We start from the raw sequence: 22286 nt of genomic DNA, 5'->3' as shown, positions 1-22286 counted from the left end.
AGGCCTGCAGCCCAAATCTGGCCCCAATGGGTACAGGAAATTTCATGGATAAAAGCCACATTCATTGTTTGCATAGAGTTAGTGGCTGCTTTCTAACTATAATGCAGAGCTGAACTTTTGTGAAAGAAACCAAACAGCCTACAATGCCTAAAATATTTACTATCTGGCCTTTTACCAAAAAGTATGCTGACCTCTATTGCACAGATTAATAGAAATAATACATGTGAATTTACAGCACACATTTGATGCTCAACAAATTTTGGCTCCCTTTTCTCAAAATAAAAGGCTAGAGAAAAATCTTTTGATTATTTTAATATATGATATATTCATTTAAAAATTCATCACAGAAGCATCCTTACCATATCAGTGTCAATAGAAACTCTGAGTCCAATTTTATTCATTCTATTACTCTTTAGTGTTTTCAGGTGAGGGCAGAGTGCAGCACTACAAGCCATGGCTATTTCTTTTGCAAACTGGTAACAAGTTGATAAAATAGATAAATCCTGGTCTTTTAGAAAGTAAAACACCTGAAATGTATTTAATTAGGAAACAAGTCATGATTAAGATTCAAAGTAACTTTCAAAATGAAACAATTAAGCTCTACATGGAAGGCTGAAACAGGAAGATCACAAGTTTAAGGTCAGACTCAGTAACTGTGACCTTCCTCAAAAATATTAAAACAATGCTTTCTTATTCCTATATTCTCTCTGATTTCTACATTATAAGTTAAAAATGTATGTATTACATAAGAAATGAATGATGCCAGTGGGAGGTGGGGGGAGGAGGGAAGTGCTGGGGAGCAATACTGGCTGAATTACATTGTTATATTGTGTTTATATATGAATATGTAACAACAAATCTCATCATTATGTACAACTATAAAGTAACAACAACAAAAAAATGTGGGGTGGGGAAGAAATGAATGACCAATTGCCAGTTGCCTGACCAGGGGAGATGGCAGAAGGAGAATAAAGAAGCAGATTAAGAGGCTAGGGAGTATACATATCTATAGTTTCATTACCTCTTCTTTAAAAGAAAAAAAAGTTAGAACATGCACAAATAACTTTCATTACGTGAATGCTGATTATAAATGCATGTCAAAAAATATTTTACTGTAAAATAAGAGAAAAATAAAAATAACTTATTACAATACAAAGATGGCAATGTTGCCAAAACTGAACCATTAGCTGGCAGCAGTACCATCATGATGATAGCCTACAGTACACCTCGGGGAAATCTACATCTAGTGTGTAAGAGACAGGCTAGCGCAGAAATATGCATGTGCCTACCAGTGTAAAGTAAAACAAAGTAAAATGTGTATTAAGCTACACTTCAACATTCAAAGGTTGAGCATGCACCATGTCCAAATTCAAAATACAAAAACCATATCCAAACACAGAATGTAAAGGAAAGCGATCTCCTTTCTCTGTTACCTCAGTACACTTTACAATCTTCTCATCAGTTTCAAAATCTGCTTCCAGTTTTATTTTTTCACTTGGAAATCCCTGTAATGATATTCCATCCACTGAACTGATAACACTGCAGAATAAAGCAATATAGTATGATTATTAGCATAAAAGTGCTTTTCTGAAATGAATTATTAGATTTGAACAAATGAGATGAGAAAAACTATGAAAGTCCTACATTTTAAGCAGCAACAAGATGTCTCAATTATATACAAAATAATTAAACCTGCAGCTCACTTATCATGATTTCTTGACTGTAAAACAAATTTTTTCATTCATCAATAAATTATATGTCCTTCTTCATATATGTCCAATTTAGACCTAGGTTTAAAAGGCTTTAAATACTCTCCTAACAGAAAAGGTGTCTCATGAATTTGAAAAATCTATTTTGGAATCTTTTAGCATTAGCCCTTAGCCCCAGAAAGAAATACAATGATTAACTGAAAAGAGGAAGAGTGGCAGTAATAATATATAATGTGTCTAATGTGTATACTAAATTTAGTGTGTATTTATAGTAAATCAAAATGATCCAGACTTACCCAAAGAGAATGCTTACTCATTTGACAGAAAAAAATTTACCTTTTCTCAGCCCTGGCAGCAAGCTCATGCTACTACACAGTGGATGTTTTAACATTAGCCCTCTCCCAAATTGCCCATCTGTTAACAGCATCCTGCCCAAGAAAACCCTTATGAGGCTGGTTAAGTACTATTTGAAAAAAACAGGCTGTATTTATTAACTGGAGCATAAGTATTTAAATTAATGGCATAATTCTATATTCATTCATAAAATATTTAATTTATTATAAGAATGTTTTTATCCTTCCCCCTACATCAAATCAAGTACATTTTAGTAACAAAAAATTCCTACCCTTTGTTTCCCTTTTCTTCAGAATCTACCCAGCAGATATCCACATATTCTCTTAGATCTACTGCATCAACTTTTCCACAGGTAATTTTAAAGTCTTTTTGCTCTCGTAAAGCTAGCCGCAAACCGTCCATGGTCTCTGGAGTTATCTGTACCATTAAGCCATCTAGAAATGAGAGTTATGTTTCACATTTATTTTGCCAAATATATGTTTATATGTATAAGCCATAAAATTTACTATCAAAATATGTTCAGTATGAAGGTTTTAAATACTTTGTTAATTATCCTAATAGTGGTCTTCCACTAGAAAATAAAAATATGAAGTTAAGAATTCATTTTTTAAGGTTAAACAAAGAGAAGAATTTGTGCTTCTGGCTATGATGAATTTACTGCTGAAGAATACTTTAAGAAGATTATACATAGGCATGGTGGTGCATGCCTGTAATCCCAGTGACTCAGGAGGCTGAGACAAGAGAACTACAAGTTCAAGGCCAGCCTCAGCAACTTCATGAGGCCCTCAACAACTTACAACCTGTTTCAAATAAAAAAAAAAAAAAAAAAAAAAGGACTGGGGATGTGGCTCAGTGTAAAACATCCCTGGGTTAAATTTTCATTTAAAAAAAAGGGGGTAAGGGCTGGGGATATAGCTTAGTTGGTAGAGTGCCTGCCTCGAATGCACAAGGCCCTGGGTTCAATCCCCAGCACTACACACACACACACACACACATTAAAATTAAAATAAAAAGAATATCATACACTATAATTAAATGGGATTTATCCCGGGGATGCAAAGATGCTTCAAACATGACAAAAATCAAAGAACTAAATACATCACATGAGGGATAAAACTATAATCTCAACATATGCAGAAAAATATTTAATAAAATTCAAAATCCCCTCATAATAAAATCCTCAATAAATTAGGTATAGAAAGAATGTGTCTCAACACAATAAAGGTCACAACTAACGAACCTATACCTAACATCATACTGAAAGGGGGAAAGCTGAAATGATTTCCTTGAAGATCCGGAACAAGACAAGGATATTCATTTTCATCACTCTTAAATAACATTGGAATTTTGAGCCAGAGCATTAAGTCAACAGAAAGAAACAAGGGATATCCAAATAGAAAAGGAGGAAGTCAAAGAATGCCTGTTTATAGATGACATGATTTGATATACAAAACAAACAAACAAAACACCTGTTAGAACTGATTAACAAATTCAGTAAGATTGCAGGATACAAAATCAATACACAAAAGCAGTAGCATTTTTATTGGTATATTGTTTCCCTTATACATTTATTGGTATATTTTTAAAATATACCAATAACAAACTTGTCTAGAAAGAAATCAAGAAAGTAATCACATTCACAATAGCATTAATGACAAAATTTCTAAAACAGGAATGTATTTAACCACAGAACTTAGTGATTTCTACAATAAGAATTACAAAACACTGATGAAAGAAACTGAAGATGACACAGAACAATGAAAAGACATCTATATTCAAGGATTGAAGAATGGATGTGAGGGCATCTGGCTGTGACATCTGTCACCCCACTGATCACGAGGGTTGATGCGGCTGATCTGGCTGGCAAAATGGGTATTCCCTTCCTCCCTCACTGCTCCACATGCATCCCTCCTGAAGCTGTATGTTCAAAGAAGACAACTTTCCCCAATAGAAAAGCACCTTTCTTCAGTGAAGAGTATACAGGTTACGGTGCTCCGTGCTAGAACCTTCAAACCAGCTCTCAAGGATTGAAGAATTAATATCATGAAAATGTCTATACTACACAAAGTAATTTCCAAACAGCATGGTATTGACATAAAACACAAAACAGAGATGAAAGAAACAGAATAGAGATTCCAAAAGTAAATCTACCTGTATACAGCCAACTGATCTTCAACAAAGGTGCCACAAACAGACATTGGATAAAGGACATCTCTTCAATAAATGGTGCTGGGAAAACTGGGTATCCATATGCAAAAGATTGAAACTAGATCCAATATCTCTCACCATGTACAAAAGTCTACTAAAATTGGATCAAATACCTAAATGTAAGAACTGAAACTATGAAACTACTAGAAAAAAAACACAGGGACTTCAAAATTTCTATATAGGTAATGATTTTTTGGGGTAAGAACCAAAGCACAGATTTAAAAAAAAAAAAAAAAAGCAAAAATAAATGATATTATAACTAACAGGTTCCTGTGCAGAAAAGGAAACAACAGAGTAAAGAGACAACGTACAGAATGGGAGAAAATATTTATAAGCACTTCATTCAACAGAGATTGACATTCAATCCATTTGAACATACAAAGAACTGAAAAAAATCTCCACAGTAAAAACAATTAACAAACGTGCAAATGATCTGAATAAATATTTCTCAAAATAAGATATATCAATGGCCAACATGCATATGAAAAAATGCAAATGTCACTAATCATCAGGGAAGTGTGAATCAAAAATCACACTGAAATATCATCTCACCCCAATCAGAATGTCTATAATCAAACTGACAAAAAAACTAGTAAGGATGTGGAAAAGGAGGAATTACCACTATTGGTAGATTACGTAAATTAGCACAGTCATTAGGAAAACAATATGGAGGTTCCTCAAAAAACTAAAAATAGAACTATTACATGATCTAGATATTCCACTACTGGATCTATTTCCAAAGAAATAAAATAATTTTAACAAAGAAATACCTGCACACCTGTGCTAATGAAGCACCATTATTAATGTTAGCCAAGATATGAAATCAACTGAGGTGCTCCTCAACAGATGAATGAATAAAGATGTGACGTACACAATGGCATATTATTCAATCATAAGAAAGAATGAAATCCTGTCATTTGTGGCAACATAGATGGAACTGGAGGACATTAGGAGACTAATCCAGGCACAGAAAGACATTTGTCACTTGATATTTGTTTCTGTTCATATGTGGAAGCTAAAAGAGTTTATTTCATAGAAGTACAAAATAGGATAGTGGTTATTGGAGGTGGGTAGGCGAGTGGAAGAGAGGTTGAATAACAGGTATGAATATATAGTTCCATAGGCAGGAATAAGTTCCAATGTTCCACATATAGAAGGGTGACTATAGCTCATAACAATTTACATATATTTTATAAAGAACTAGAAAAGAAGAATTCAAAGTTTCCCAACATATATAAATGATAAAAGTTTAAGGAGAAAGAAATGCTAATTACCCTGATTTGATCATTATACATCCTATACCTGTATCAAATTATCATATTGCAGTATATGTAATATTTACAATTATTAAATGCCATTTAAAAATGAAGGAGGAGGGGCAGGGGTTGTGCTCAGTGGTAGAGCACTTGCCTAGCATGCACATGGCACTAGTTTCGATCCCCGGCACCACATAAAAATAAAGGTACTATGTCCATTACAACTAAAAAAATATTTAAAAAAAAATGAAGGAGGCAGGGCTGGGGTTCTAGTTCAGTGGTAGAGCATTTGTCTAGCATGTGTGAGGCACTGGGTTTGATCCTCAGCACCACATAATAATAGATAAATAAAATAAATGTATTGTGTCTATCTACAACTAAAAAATAGTTTTAAAAAATGAAGGAGTGGGAATCTACAATATATAAAACTATATAAACTACAGGGCAGTTCGAAAAAAGACACATGGCCTAATATAAAAATGGGTAAAGTAGTAAACAGGGATTACACAGAAAAGGTCCCGTAAGTGCCCAATAAATACAAAATAAGATGCTCTACTTCTAAGTGAATAGGAATATGCTAATTATGACCATATTCAGAAATACCTTCCAGATTGATTCAAATTAAGTAGTCTGATTATACCGTGTTTGCAGAATATGTAAACTAATGAAAACTCTTCTACATTCTGATTGTGAGATAAATTGGTACCATCATGCTGAAAAACAATTATCAATATCTTGTAAAGTTGACCATTTATTAATCTATTGACCAAGAAATTCCACTTCTAGATATATATTCTAGGAAAATTTTAAAACTTACATTGTGTCCACACACACAAATAAGAATATTATTAGTATCACTGTTTGTAATAGCAAAAAAATCAAGAATTATCCCAGAAGTTCATGACCAGGAAGTGAATATACTGTCACACATTCACAGAATATTTAATAGCACTGAAGATGAATAAGCTATAGCTGCAGGCAACATATACATAAATTTCAGAAACACAAATAATTTTTCATGAAAACAGTTCCATATGACTATATGAAGAATATCTTTCATAATCTCCAAAATAAGCATATTTAGGTTACATATTGTTTGAGCACATGCATATTAAGAGTTAAAACAAAACAATAGTATTCAGTCTAGTAGGAAATTCTTAGGGAAAGGAGGTTCAAGAAGGCTTAAGGAGACCCAATACTGCTCATGTTCTAGTTCTTGGACTGAGTGATGATTTCACATTAGTTTGTGCTACTATTCTTTATAATTTACATTTTTTTTTTTTGGTAAGCATCAAGTACATTTTTAAAGGTAATAGAAAAAACAACTTTACATTAAAACAATCTAAAAGTGAAGCACATACCTTCAACTATACTGGACTTTGCAAGGAATCCTGAAGATGTTTTTAGAGCGCCATTGAATACCACAAAACTTGCACCTGTCACTGATAATGACATAAACAATTATTTATGCTTTAACCTGCTCATTTTATATTTGTTAAATTTAGATTATGGAGCATACACATTCTGAATACTCAATGTATATTAAGCTTATAACACTTAAATTAAAAAATTAAAATATTGTATAAAATAATTTAATGTTTATATCTAATAAATTAGACTATTGTACTATTTAAAATGTTTATGTTTGTGTTAGTGAGAGTATGGGAAATGAAACCTTCACTACTGGAGAAAACAAAAATTAAAAAAATAGAAGTCTCGATGGAGCCTTAGCTTAACAATTATCTATTAAAATTATGAATGTAACCTTTGCCACACTAATTGTACTTCTAGGAATTTACCCTATAGATAGGTTCAACAGTGAACAAAATGGCATGTATAAAAGATTATTCACAGTAGCATTTTTATAAATAGCTGAGGATGGGTAATAATGTATGTCTATCAGTATGGGATAGTTAAATGATGTATACATAAAATGGAAAGTTATGTGGAATGTGAAAGCTCTTTACCAATATAGAATAATCTTCAAGATGTGTTAAGAACAACAAAAAAGCAAGGTGCACAATGGAGCAAATGTTATGGCTTGTCTAAAACAGTGGGAGTTAAGAGATTACATATGTGTGTGTGCATGTAAGTGTTTGCTTAAATATAGATTAAAACAAAAAATGTCTTTGAAAGGATATATAAGAAACTAATACTGGTTTGATTGCATGTAGGAAGACAAGAGAATGGCTGGGTGGTCAAGGTAAGAGTTTTTTTTCACTACTATTTAAATGTGTATACCTTTTTTGAGTGTTAACACATGAATGTATACCTATTCAACATTAAAAAGTTGTAAATATTTTAATGACAAAAATGTCAATGACATGTTGTTAAAAAGCAAAACGCAAAAGTGTAAAATATACAGTGTAATGCCATCTATGTATTAAAATAAGAAGAAAATATACTTAAAATACCAACAAATGGCCTTGTCTTGGCACTTTTTTCTTTTTCTTTTTTTTTTTTTGGTACTAGGGATTTAAAAATATATGTATATTTTTAGTTGTAGATGGAGACAATACCTTCATTTTATTTATTTATTTATTTGTGGTGCTGAGGAGCAAACCCAGTGCCTCACACACCCACTGAGCCACAACCTCAGCCAGGTACTAGGGATTTAACCCGTGGGTGTTTTACCACTGAGCTGTATCCCAGCCCTTTTTATTTTTCATTGAGACAGGGTCTCAAGAAGTTGCTTAGGGCCTTTCAAAGTCACTGAGGCTAGCCTTGAACTTGCGATCCTCAACTTCAGCCTCCTGAGCTCCTAGGACTACAGGTATGTATCTTTTATTACTTTTTAAGATATATTTTCCAAGCTTACTAAAAATGAGTATACATTACCTTTATAGTCATGAGAAAAAATTTATTAGCAGTCAGAATACCAGATTACTTTAAATATGTTATCCTACAATAATGTATTAATTTTAAGGGATACTATCTTCCATTTTCAATTTGTTAGGTCCTTTACTGCAAGGGTTTGGTAATCACAGCAGTCACTGAGGCCCTTCAGCCAAAGCTGAGTATAATGTCACCCACAGAAGCTGCTCACTCTACCATTTTTATAATTTTTATATCTGCAGCCACTCATAGTTTTATAATTCATTCTTCATTTTTGTCCACTCTATGCTCCCCAAATTATAAGAAATTGGGACAGAGACTGAACCCATGTGAAAAATCACCTCATTCCAGAGAGAAATCACTCATAGACCTCCACCTTATAGGATACACTAAAGAAGATATCAAAAGAAATACAGTCTTCCAAGTCTTTAAACCTAACACAGTTAGAGAGAAAAACACAATTGAGAAGCATTTTTTAAAATCTATTGTTTGTATAGCTGAAATTGTTTAAGTATATGGTTTTATCATCAAATCAGGAAATAAGTAAAATGTGTATATTCCTCCTTTGAAATTAATTGTATTAATTGAGGTATCTTTGCAAATTAGGAATCATGACTCTCACCTTTTCTAGAATGGCCAGTGGCACTACTGGCCTGTGTTTGATAAACACCATCATTCTGTACACAGACTAGATGAGAATCTGCTTCTGTACTAAAACTAGCTCCAATGCTAATGACGTGCTCATTAGAAGAATTTATCACTTTCATTACCTGGGGGGGGGGGGACAAACAAACAACATGTGTTCAGAAAAATTTTTTTGAACATTTTATATTGATTCCAGGAGTTGCATTCCTGACCACCTTCATAATTATCAAGCTTTGGTCTGGACAACTCCCTAGAAATATGATAAAAACCAATGTTTTAAAATAAAATTACCTCAATTATTAGATAAAACAATGAGGGAAAAAAATGGAAAACCAGCATTAAGCAAATTCATTATTAGCAAATAAATTCTAATGTTTCAAGAGCAGTATTCATTGCTATTATATATTAGCCTAATTCAAAACAAGAAAAAAATTAATGTGACACAATTCTAATGTTCAAACATTTGTCTTTAAATTTTGAATGAAGCAATTATACTCACATCATTGTATTTTTTCCGAGGTATTTTTATACAGCTTTTTCCCATTTCCATATGAATCAATAGCTGATCTATATTATGCAAGGTATATTGGTAATTTCGAAGGTCCTATGTAAAATAATCACAGTTCCATAAACCTTAAACTATTATCCATGAACATTTACCCATCCATTAAATCCTTTTCTTAGTATCTATTACTTTAAGGTTTCTGAGACCTAACTATCAAAATGCCATCCAGGAAGCTAATATAAACTTCAAAAACAACAACTAAATCTTTTAGCTATTCCACAACAGTAATAATGAATATCATTCTCAGGAAAAATACTGTAATATTTTGAGTTATCTCCACTTTTTAGTTAGAGATCTTCCAAAACAGAAAAAGTCTTTGCTATGGTTTTTATAAGTATTCCCCAAAGGCCCATATGTTAGTATTGGCCACTCGCCTGGGGTACTATTGGGAGGTGGTGGTCTATTTGGAAGGAAATTAAGCCATTGGGGGGGCATGTCCTTGAAGGGATATGGGGCCCCCAACCCCTTCCTGTTTTCTCTCTTTGCTTCCTGGCCATCATGAGGTGAGCAGGCTTCCTGCGCCAAGCACTCCTGCCACAATGTACTATGTTCCCAGAGTCCCAAAGCAATGGGGCCAACTGACCATGGGACAGTTCTGAAACTGTGAGTCAAAATAAACTTTTCTTCCTTATAGCTTGATTATGTCAGATATTTTGCCACAGTAACAGACAGTTATAAACTCAGCCTTCAAATCAGACTTGGACGGACAAAAGTGAATCCACTAAGTACTTTTCTACGATAACAGGCAAACACAAATTACAAAAATTATAGATAAAAATGAACCTCAGATATCACCTAATCCAACCCTTCTTATTACACATGAGGAAACTAAGGCAATAATTTTCTATAAATCATAAAATTGACTTTTTTCTAACACTATTTCTAAAGCTTCAACAATTTTGTAAGTCTGTACAGAGATCTCATATTACCTAAAATAAGAACTGCAGAATTAGCCCAAAGGCAATTCAACTCAGGTATGCATAAATTAGGAGATACTATGTTTTTTTAAAAGGGTGACTCATGAAAAACAGAGTCCACTTATGTTAAATGAATTAGGATTTATTATAAAAGAGCTTTCATTATTCTACACAAATTAAAATAAGGAAATATAATTGTGTGAAATTCCCTAAATAAACTTTTAAAGTGACAGTATAAGAACACTTAATAAAACAGGTGAATTACTCACAACAAGTAAGTTCATAATAGTGTGTCCTATTTCTCCAAAAAGAGGTTTTCGGCCTCTGATACTTGTAAGAGGAGTAGGATATGCTACACAAGAGAAAGGAAACTGGTTATCACCAACTAAAAACAAAAATCTTGAGTTTATTACCTTAATTCTCATTTTGAAAACGAATGTTATACATAAATACCATCCAGTCATTGCTCAGAGGAAAGTGAGAAAAGTCACTCACCCTACTGTATATCTACTAGATGGTACACTGAACTGGGAGCTTTACATACATCATCTTATTTAAACCCTACAACAATCCAATGCTTATTTTACATATAAGAAAGATGAGACCTAGAGATTAAAAAACTTGCTCACAGTGACTAAGCTAATTGGTGAAACAGATTTGAAACTAGGCTTGTCTGATTTCAAAGCATTTAATCTTTTCATTATATATTTTCCCCAAATTTGGGAAGGGGTGTTGGAAAACTATATAGCATTTCCCCTGACCTCTATAAAGTTTCAATAATTTAAAGAGATTATATAAAGAATTAAAGACTTTAAAGGCATTTACAATTAATCACTTGTGCTAATTTATGGTAGTAAATGTTTATAGTTCTTGAAGCTGATAATAGAAGCATAAAGAATCATAGAAACCAAGGTAGAAAAGGGAATCAGACATGGGGCCTGTCACCTAACTACCTTTTTCTTTCTTTAGGGCACTATAGATAGTGAACAGCAAAATAGGAAAAAAAAAAAAACAACAACAACTAGCTGGCAATGCAGCAAATACCCTGAAACAAACAAAAGGTGAAAAAGGAAGGCAAGATTATTTCTACAGTGATAAAAAGCAGAAATATTTTTAACTCTCAGTTCGCAGCTTAGGTCATACAGAAACTAACTTCTCTAATATCTCTTATACAAACATACGTCCTTAAACTTCTAAGAAAAGATCACATACCTGACATTATCTATTTTAAAGACTTAAGTAAGAACAATCACATCTTTGCTAGTACAAACGTATTTTCTAACGTTAAAAAAGGAAAATGATATTAAAATGACAACAGAAAAATGCCAATTTTTTACCTCATGATTTTATGAATTGGAAACTGTAAAGAGGTAATTTTATTTAGAACACTATTCTCAACAGGGCTTAGAATGACATTGTGAATGTCACAAAAGGACTTCATGAATCTAATCTTCATGAATCTAATATTTAATGAAATTCCAAATAAGTTTGGTCAACATCAATGTGCAGATAATCCCCATCTCAAAATTACTAATTCAGGTCAGTTATTTTAGCTCGGGGACTTTAACTTTTGTAATTAGCTATTCCACATGTATATTACCTCTATAACAAAATCCACATTCATGTCTAAAGAGGCATAAGCACCATTAATTTCAAAGTGCCAGTTTATCTAAAATCTAGCAAAACATAAATACAGAAAATAGCTGAGTCTAGTTAATTCCCATTGTAATTGATAATTTTCCTTTATCGCCTCTAAACAGCTATTAGAGATTTACAGTTCCAACTCCTCTGATCTTTTGAGAAGTCCCTCATATTGTTCCATGATTTTCCAACCTTCTCTGTGTGAAAACCACTGGCTAAAATACTATTCATACTTACAGATTAAATGTCCTATAATGATTTAAAATGAGCTAGTATAGTGCCTTAATCTTCCATAAAAATAGCATTCAAACATTATGATCAGAAACAAAATATTTGGCTGAATGGAAGAAACACTTGGCTCAGAATGAAATGTCTTAAGCTCTTTGGTTTACACAGAATTAAACTTCAAAGTTAGCTCAGTGGTTCAATCCTCAGCACCACATAAAATATATAAAATAAAGGTATAAAAAATACAAAAACATTTTTAAAAACCTAAAAGTTAAATTATTTTTATGCAAGTTGGTGGAATTATATACTTAAATCCTAAAAGGTAAGGAAACCCTATCTCCAAAATCACAGTTTAATAAAATCTGCCAAATAGAGGAATTTAAATAAATTATCTTTTTCACTTAAATTGCTCATTCTGAAATAGTCATCACTTTTTAAATCTTCCCTATATTTTTCTTCCAAGAAAATGCCTATTAAATTATATTAGAATCAAATTCCTAAACTTCTACACTTCCAACAAATATATTATCTCTTGAAAAAAAAACAGGGATGAAGATACGAGAATTCAAAAAAGTTTAACACTACAAATGATTCTGAAATCACAGAAATAACTATGTACAACACTTTGATCATCACAATAGCTTTAGAAGTCTTAAGTTGTACCAAAAGCAGATATGTAAATACACAAACATACAGACACACACACACACACACACACACACATATACACATATACATACATAAACAATATAAGCTCCTCTTTTGGGTAATAAATGAAATATCAGAAATATAAAAATAAGCATAAAAAATTAAAACATACAAAAAGGGCAACCACTATTTTTAAGTACCAATAAGCAAGTGAATACAATAACAATGATAATCTAAAAATCCTTTGGCTTTATGATATAGACAGATTAAATGAGGTAATAATTCAACTTCTTAATAGGGAAGCAACAAAAACTTTTTTGACAATACATGGTTTTGTTTTGTTTTGTTTTGGGGGAGAGGCCTACAGGGGATTGAACTCAAGGGCACTCACCCAATGAGCCACATCTCCAGCCCTCTTTTGTATTTTATTTAGAGACAGGGTCTTGCTAAGTTGCTTAGGGTCTTGCTAAGTTGCTTAGGGCCTCGCTGAGTTGCTTAGTGCCTCCCTGTTGCTGAGGCTGGCTTTGAACTTGCGATCCTCCTGCCTCAGCCTCCCAAGTCACTGGGATTACAGGCATGTACCACTGTGCCCAGCAGAAAATACACAGTTTTAAGAAAACTGAGAAGTAATTTTGACAAGATTTTTTATATTTTGCTTTGAAATTAAAAAAAAAAAAGTACACGGCTATGATTTTTTGAGCATCTAGAAATTTCATGACATACAATGTTGTCCAGATTAACTTGATAGCTTCTAGAGTTTCTAGAAGAGAATTATTTTTGAAATTTAAAAGTACACCAAATTGAAAGTAGTTCTGTTATGCTGTTAAAATTTTATCTTGATGATGTCCCTGAAATTCTTACTGTACATTCTATGTATTTGAAAATATGTAATCTAACTTATTATTCTAAAACTTACCTTTATATTCTGCACCCAATCTCAACATTAAACGCATAGGAAAAACCTTTGCCCAAGGAATCTCTAACTTCTGGATAAGAATTCCAAAGAGAAAAGGATTACTTGGCAATGGGAGATCATCAAGTTTCTGAAAAGTAGGTGTAATAAAAAGAAATCCTCCATGATCCTTGCTATTCAGAAAACTCTCAGTAAAGGTAATGTTGTCCAAGTTTTCTATGTATTTTCCTGGAAATAAAATTATTAATAAAAAGATTTTAAGTTGTTTTATTATTATTTAGGGGACATATTCTGAGTTTGAATGTCATAATATAAATAAACAAAAGGCAATATAGAATTTTTGTCTGTTTGTTTCTACTCTTAAAGAAGCATCTAATAAGCACCTTCTGTGCACAAAGCTAAGATACTCCTGGAGCTTGGGGACCATAAAAAAAAATGTGAAAATGTTTCAACCATACATGCCTTTAAATTTTTCTCCTTATTGCATATATGATGTAGATAAATTAAGAGGGGTTAAGAGGGGTTAAATTATCATGCCTCATCCAACCTTGTAAACACAATATGGAAAGTATATAGATAGATTTTTAAAATCAAGGAGGCAAGTATATTTCATTTCTTAAATTTGAAAAAAATCTGTGTATACACAATAATCCCATAAAATGCTAAATTTAAGAAGAGTAAAAATGATAATTAAGCTCTTTTAAGAAATTAGCAACCTCTTCAAAAAATAAATCTGTAGTACAGTTAGCATAACCAAAAGCATAAATGCCTTTAACTAATTTATCCATCCCCTACTCTGAATAGTTCAAAATAAAATGCTATACCTTTTAAAGCATCCTTATATATGGTGATGAATAGTCTGAAGATGTCCTTAGGAATTTTATCCTCATTTGGCGTACATAACAACAGAATAATAATTTCTGCCTGTCCCAAGCCATGCAATCCATTGGTTGAAAAGTACCAGTATTTGTCTGAGGAGTCTTGAGTGATAAAAGCATACAACTATGAATATTAACTTCTACTAACCTAATAAACTAAAAATTATTTTTGCATGAAGCACACCCTTTCATTTCCTTATTTCCCCCAAATTTGCCTCATAAAAACTTTAAACTGAATTGTGTAAGATTCATGTAAGGAAAGAAAAAGGATTATCTTATGAAGTCAAGTAATAACTCTAAAATAAAAGGTACACAAATATGCAAAAATGCAGTGGCTAAAAACTACATTAATTTCAAAGAGTATGAAAGCTGATAAATAAACTGAGTGTAAGAATAACTTAACACTGAGGATTTTTTTTTTTAGAGAGAATTTTAATATTTATTTTTTAGTTTTCGGCGGACACAACATCTTTGTTTGTATGTGGTGCTGAGGATCGAACCTGGGCGGCATGCATGCCAGGCGAGTGCGCTACCGCTTGAGCCACATCCCCAGCCCCACTGAGGATTATTTACTTCCTTACTTTTAATTAGGTTACATGATACTTGCTTTAAAACCATCTTTATTTCTACTAAATCATGATTCCTGCTTATCTCATTCACAAAATTTCAATTTATCTAAAAGCTATTGGAGATTATCAATTGTATAATAAGCATCAAAATACACCTCACCTATAAGCGCATGATCTTAACCTAGGACAGACTGAGGAAGGCTAGTAAAAATCTGGAAGTTTATATATCACTTCACTGAATATAAATTTATTTATAGTCAGATTTGGCTGAAAAGCCAACATTCAATGTGGCTTATTTTTTACTGTTGCCAGTGAAAATCTAACTTGAAGATGTAATTAGAAATCCTGCTTACCAATAAGGCAAAAATTGATTAATCAATACTTACAAAATACTATTTTGACATTCACGAGCAGATTAGCATTTAGGACAAATGTCACAGGATGAAACCCTTCGCCTTCAAGAAGTAAAATGATCTGCTCATGAGATGGGTGTTCTTCTACTACAGGCACAAAATAATAGAAGTAACATTAATCAGGATAAATATCCTGCTAAATATGTTTATACACACACACACTAAAGGAAAAATGTATAAATCCATCAATGGCCTCATCAAATTTATAAACAAAAGCCAACATGTCCCAGAAAATCAACATCTTGTAAAACTATTAAATACTAATTTTTAGTTGTCTATGCAATGAAGAAATTAATACTGAAACATATGTCAATCCTATATATTGTATAGCATATGCACAAATGTTGATGAAACAGCATATTTATAAGATTCTAGCACCTTCAAAGTTTTAAAACAAACACCTGTGATGGTACTTTCTTGTTTGTCAATCACTTCAATTCTAATTTCCAAAATTTACAAGTCTGTGAAAGTAGTTTAGACCCAGGTTAAATATGCTATTCATATGCCTGTAGCAGTGATAGGTAACAAAACTTGACAATCAACAGGAAAACATGCACGATATGTACAAAACAGAGCTTCAGGGATTTTTGTCACTACTGCCAAGTTCATGAAATGGTTCCTACAGACAGAACAGAGATCCTAAGTGTCATTCTCCTACATTATCATGCAGAGAACCACCATCTCGCATTTCAGGATGCAAAAAAAAACAGCTTTGGTGACAGGGTCTATCCTAGGGAACCACTCCAAATGAGAGTTAGCCATAGAATATCCAGCTTGAAAAGGACCTTAAAGAGCCTTTTTTCTTTTACAAAGGAAACTGGGGCCCAAGGAGATGAAATAACATGCTTCAAATCATTCATGTTACAAGTAACAAATGAGAAACTAAAATCCCCAGTTTTGTTGTCCAATATAATACTCTAGTTTTTTTTTTTTTGAGATACAATGCTTCTTTTTTTTAAAATATTTTTTTAGTTCTCAATTGACCTTTATTATTTAATTTATTTATATGTGGTGCTGAGAATCAAACCCAGTGCCTCACACATGCTAGGCAAGCATGTGACCCCTGAGTCAAAACCCCGACCCCTACAATGCTTCTTTAAAAATAAAAAAAGAGCAGGACACCCTGATGCATGCCCTATAATCCCAGCCACTTGGGAGGCTGCAGACATGGATCACAAGTTCAAGGCCAGCCTCAGCAATTTTGTGAGGCCCTAAGCAACTTAGTGAGACAGTGTCTCAAAATAAAAAAATAAAAAGGGCCGGGGATCTGACCTAGTGGTAAAATGCCACTGGGTATAATCCCTAGTATTAAAAATAAATAAATAAATAAATAAATAAATATTTTTAAAAAGAATATAAATTTAAAACCTTAATACAATGGAAACATTGCTAAAAGTCTGAATTTCCCTATTGTATTGGATTTTAACTCATTTTAGAGAACTAGATATGATAAATGAATCATAAAAATTCAAATTCTCTAGAATTTTTTACATAAGGCTTGTTGAAAACTAAAGATAACAGCCTACTACACATTTTAATAAAATTAAGTTTTTAAAAAGGTATTTCATACATTGTAGACAAAATTTATCAGTACATTTTTTAAAAAGTATTTTAAAATTTTAAGTAACTGCTATCCTACCTGATCCCTTTTCTCCAGATGTAACCAGAAGTGGAGGCAAACTGTCCTCATCATTAGGTAAAAGACTAATTTTATTGCAAACATACTTCTCAATACCACACAATAATCTATAATCTGAAATACTAGTGACAGGTAAATTGCTATTAATCATGACACTAGGAAGAACAGATGGTTCCTCAATTTCTGCAAAAACATCATCAGCTAGTGCAAAAGAACCAGAAGTAGGTATCCCCTCAGTTCCTGTGTTTATAGGCTGTTTTTCCACAGATGGAACATGAAAAATAGGAGTCCGAATTATTTCTTTTCTTGCAATATCTCCTATCTCACTGTTTGTTTTCTCTAATGTAGAAGAATGGGTATGATCCACTGGGTTTACATTCTGTAAAATATGGGATAAAAATTCAATCAGTTCTTATTCTCTGTTCAACTGTGAAATTCTGATCTTTACAGTCAAACATACAGTTTTAGTAAGAATGAGTACATTCAAATTCTTCTGAAGTAAATTTCTCAAGAAATAGTACCATTTTACTTCTTTAAGTTCAGGAGCATATGATGTTAAGGAACATAAGGACTTAGACTCACAGCATGTTTAGGTAGATATAAGTAACTTATTGACTGGAAAAGTGAGAAAAGAGGTTGAGGATCCTGCACCATATCACATGTAATCAACTTGGTTCAAATCAAAGCTCTCTCATTCTTATGACAATCAGCAAAGGCTGGGAAGGTAGGGGAGAAGGAAAATGAGGGAAGGCGGGGAGTGGTCAGGAAGCAGAGTGCTAGATATATTCCATAATAGGATCAATTACAATAAACTATCCATCAAGTCTGCTTCAATAAAAAGATCCTTTCTTTTTAGACTAGCCAGAATCAAGAATCAATATTAAATAAGAATGATTCATGAACTCAAGTGATATGTTCTAGCCATGGAGGACTTCCATTTTGTTGAAAGACTGATAGAGAATAGGTCCTAGATAAGGAACATATTTTTGGTTATCATGCCCATTTGTAAAACCTAGCAAAAGAACTCTTACAACCAAGAGGCATATATTGTCTATCTACTATTTAAACAAAGCACATGTGTGTAAATACAAGCATAAATATCACCATCAGACTTTCCTGAATGTGTGTAAACCATTAAATCAATATTAGTCTAAACAAAATTGCTAAATCTTAAGTTACATTTACCTATACCAATGGTTCTCAAAATGTGGTCCAGAGATTCTATAGGTCCCCAAGATCTTTCAGGAAGTCGATGAGGACCTAAGATTTTCTTCATATGAAAACAACACAGCACAATACACTGAATGCAGGTATGAGAATCTGTCTTCTATTAAGTCAGATATTAAAGAAATTTGCAAAAATGTAAAACAATGCCACTCTTCTTTCTAAACTGCTTTGGTTTTGAAAGTAGGGTTTTTCATAAAAATAGTATTTCTACTAATGTAATGGGTTTATTATTTTGTAATTAAAAAATATCCTTAAATTTTTTCAATTTAATTTAAAATACAGTAATTACCAATAGGTATAAACCACATATCTTAGGGATTCTCAATAACTTTTAAAAGACTACAAAGGGGTCCTAAGTCTAAAATGTTTGAGAACCATTGCCTTAGGCTAACATGAAAAAGGTAAAATCTAAAGCACATTCACTGTTACCTATACAGGCATACCTCAGAGATACTGTAGGTTCAGTTCCAGACCATTGCAATAAAAAATGAGTCACATGAATTTTTTTGTTTCCCAGTGCATATAAAAGTTATGTTTACACTATCCTGTAGTTTATTAAGTGTGTAATAGTATTATATCTTAAAAAAACACAATGTACGTATCTTAATTTAAAACTATTTTATTACTCAAAAACGCTTTGATCATCTGAACTGTTGGAAAAATGGCATTGACAGACTTGTTCCACATGGGGTTGTGGTAACCTTCAAATTGTAAATAACGTAACATCTATGAAGTGTAATGAAGAAACTGCAATAAAATGAGGTATGCCTGTACATTGCTTATTTTAGGAAACTCAAAGCATTCAAAAAATAAGCACTCTAAAAATCACATAAGGAACTATCCAAAAAATAAAATTTTATTTAACGAATAAGTTATTTACACGCCTTACCACAGGCACATCAGGTAAGAGAGGACTAAAGTCTTCAGAGTATCTTTTACTTCCAGATGATAATTTTGTTGTATCTGCAACTTCACCGTTAGGCAATATGCCATCTGCAAACCATACTCTTTTCTGTTCTTTGGAACATAGTCCTAGAATCAGTTGGGAAAACAAATCATTTTAGTCTGGCAATGTTGCAGGGATGTTATACCTAATGGTCAGGAAATGTTTTCAAAGCTTTTTGCTGTCCATTGGCCAGCTCTGCATTCTCAAGGCTACAAAGGCCTCAATAAATGTTTTTTTTTTTTTTTTTTTTTTTTTTTTTTGTGATTCATCTATCCTAAGCAGAGTCCTTTTCTACCTAATTCATACAAAAGGAGCATATTAGACTAGATGTGACCCTAGGAATCACATACACTGAAAAGAAGTATATGGAGAGATTACACATTAAAAACACTAGGGGAAGATTTAAAGCATATATTATGGAGTTTGAGTTTGTGAGCATGGAATGGGAACTGAATAAAACTTACCGATTAAGGCACAGGAATGAAAAGTGTAGATCAGAGCATAGCAGATAAGCAAAGGAAAACATATAAAGAACAGAAAGAAATAAATTGGCTAAAAAAGGAAACAGGATCACTTAGGCATACCAGAAAGTCATTTTTTACTTTAATTTCATGAGAGACGCATAACATTTTTTGTTCTTATGATACGGATACAAAACTTTATTAATTTTTATTACCAATTCCTCTCAAATTTGGAGGGAAATGACTAGAAATCAGCATAAATATTTGTTCTCTTTTATTATAAAGTAGCCACAGAGAAAGGTTATGAAAATTGATGCAAAAGATTTTTTAAAAAATATTTTTATAGTTGTAGATGAATAGAATGCCTTTATTTTGTTTATTTTTATGTGGTGCTAAGGATTGCACCCAGTGCCTCACACATGGTGGGCAAGCGCTCTGCCACTGAGCTAAAGCCCGGCCAATGCCAAAAGATTTTAAACAATATCAAAATACAAAAGTCTACTTTTGTCTACAAAATACAATGTCTACTTTCCAAAACTGAAAACAATTGAATCACATATTTTTGCACTATCAATGGACATACTGAACAATGTATTTTTCTTGCATTTGCAATAGTTTTATAATTTAACAATTCTGATTGCCAATATAAAAATAGGTAAATGTTTTAGACAAATACATTCGTCTTTAGAGCTATAATACGTAATCATATATTTTGAATCTCCTTATTTTGTTTATAATTATAAATACAAAATAGCTACTGAGTGATAAACTAAAATCCAAAATAATTGTCAGAAGTATCCAAATTTACATTTAGCTAACATTTACAGTTATTTTCTAGCATAGTACAGTCTTCATTCCCCAGACTAATGTTTAAAAATATACATGGGCTTTACTCAAGATGCTAAATGACAACAGGTTATAAGAAACAAAACAAACAAAACCTCAAACATTAAAAAATTTTATTATTGTGGTAATTTATAAAATTTAAAACATTTTTAAAGAAAAGAAAATATGTCAGGGGACTGGGGCTATAGCTCAGTGACAGAGTAATTGCCTAGCGTGTGTGAGGCACAGGGTTCAATGCTTAGCACTACATAAAAAATAAATAATAATTATTAAAAAATAGAAAAAAAAACGATATGTGAGTTATTGACCAATTGTCTCTAAAACCCAACCCCACCATTCCACAGAGTACTTGTAGATGCTAGGCTGAAAATACGGAAAGTACAATTCCCAATTTCCTTTGCTAGCTAATTGGCTATGGTCAAGTTCTGCCAAAGGTAGGCAGCAGTGGGAAACCAGAGGTGGGAAGAGAAGAAATCCTTTCTATTCTACTTCCTGCCAGGATCCTTGCAGCAGCAGCAGAACTATCACTACCACTGGATATTGCTGTATGTCCCATAACTTTCAGAATTTCTAACATTAACCCTGGAACTCCCCTTCAGTCATCTGAGCACCGACCCTAGGAGGTCCCTTAATGGTTCCAGCATTTGCCACATGGTTTCTCCCCAGAAGTAACAGCCTCAGTGATGTGATGCTCCAACCCCTGACTCCAAGTTCTAAACGCCAAGCTCCTCCTGATGCCCTTGCTCCAAGTTTTAATATTACTCCTCTGGCCCCTTTTGCCCCCTCCAACCCCACTGGTGGTAGCTGCTTGCAATTACTAGTTTCTCAGATGCTTGACCATGCCCTTTTAGTTCCAACATACATGTATAACCAATTCCTATATTAAATTCCTCCTCCTGATATTTAGTCTGGTTTCTATTTTAATAATTTTTCTTTAGTCTAAGAAATAGCATTTTATTCCTGTTACCTTCAATACTTGGTTGTTTAAGTGCTGAGATTGGCAAAGTTGTAGGTGAAGGTATGCTAGATGTTTGGGTCTCTTGAAGAGGCTGGATGGTAGCACATTCATCAGAATGATTAGATTTAAGATTAGAAGCAGTTGGACTCATCATCCTTTCAAATGCCTGAGCTACAAAGAGGAAAGAATAGTATTAAAATCTCAGATGTCTTTAAAGTTCAAAGTAATCATAATAATAAATATTCAATTTTTTTTAAGTTGAAAGGAGAAAGAAATAAATGGCTTATCAAGAAAAAGAAGTGGCACTTGGCAGAAATACTATCTGAGTAACTAGCAAAAGCTCCTTACTTTAGTTGGCAACACTTCACTTTGATAAGGTACCAGTGAATTATTTGATATTTTATTTGGTATATTTTGATATCTACTACGA

General features: G+C 32.7%; 1 protein-coding gene across 4 annotated transcripts in view; it reads right to left on the bottom strand.

Annotated features, from left to right (window-relative positions):
- Positions 1–22286, bottom strand: part of Zfyve16 (zinc finger FYVE-type containing 16) — a 41853-nt gene that overhangs the window by 3900 nt on the left and 15667 nt on the right. For all 4 annotated transcript variants that reach the window (XM_048800200.1, XM_015497848.2, XM_048800202.1 and 1 more), the window contains exons 5-17: positions 21866–22027; positions 19535–19677; positions 17419–17797; positions 15753–15866; positions 14744–14899; positions 13923–14147; positions 10759–10841; positions 9507–9611; positions 8985–9132; positions 6889–6969; positions 2335–2497; positions 1434–1539; positions 360–527 (exon numbers count right to left, since the gene is read on the bottom strand). In XM_048800200.1, coding sequence (XP_048656157.1) covers positions 360–527; positions 1434–1539; positions 2335–2497; positions 6889–6969; positions 8985–9132; positions 9507–9611; positions 10759–10841; positions 13923–14147; positions 14744–14899; positions 15753–15866; positions 17419–17797; positions 19535–19677; positions 21866–22027 — 2033 coding nt within the window. The remainder of the gene's footprint in view (positions 1–359; positions 528–1433; positions 1540–2334; positions 2498–6888; positions 6970–8984; positions 9133–9506; positions 9612–10758; positions 10842–13922; positions 14148–14743; positions 14900–15752; positions 15867–17418; positions 17798–19534; positions 19678–21865; positions 22028–22286) is intronic.

Source organism: Marmota marmota, unplaced genomic scaffold, assembly GCF_001458135.2.
Source record: "Marmota marmota marmota unplaced genomic scaffold, marMar, whole genome shotgun sequence".
NCBI classification, from domain to species: Eukaryota; Metazoa; Chordata; class Mammalia; order Rodentia; family Sciuridae; genus Marmota; species Marmota marmota.
This window is presented reverse-complemented; position numbering and strand designations above follow the sequence as displayed.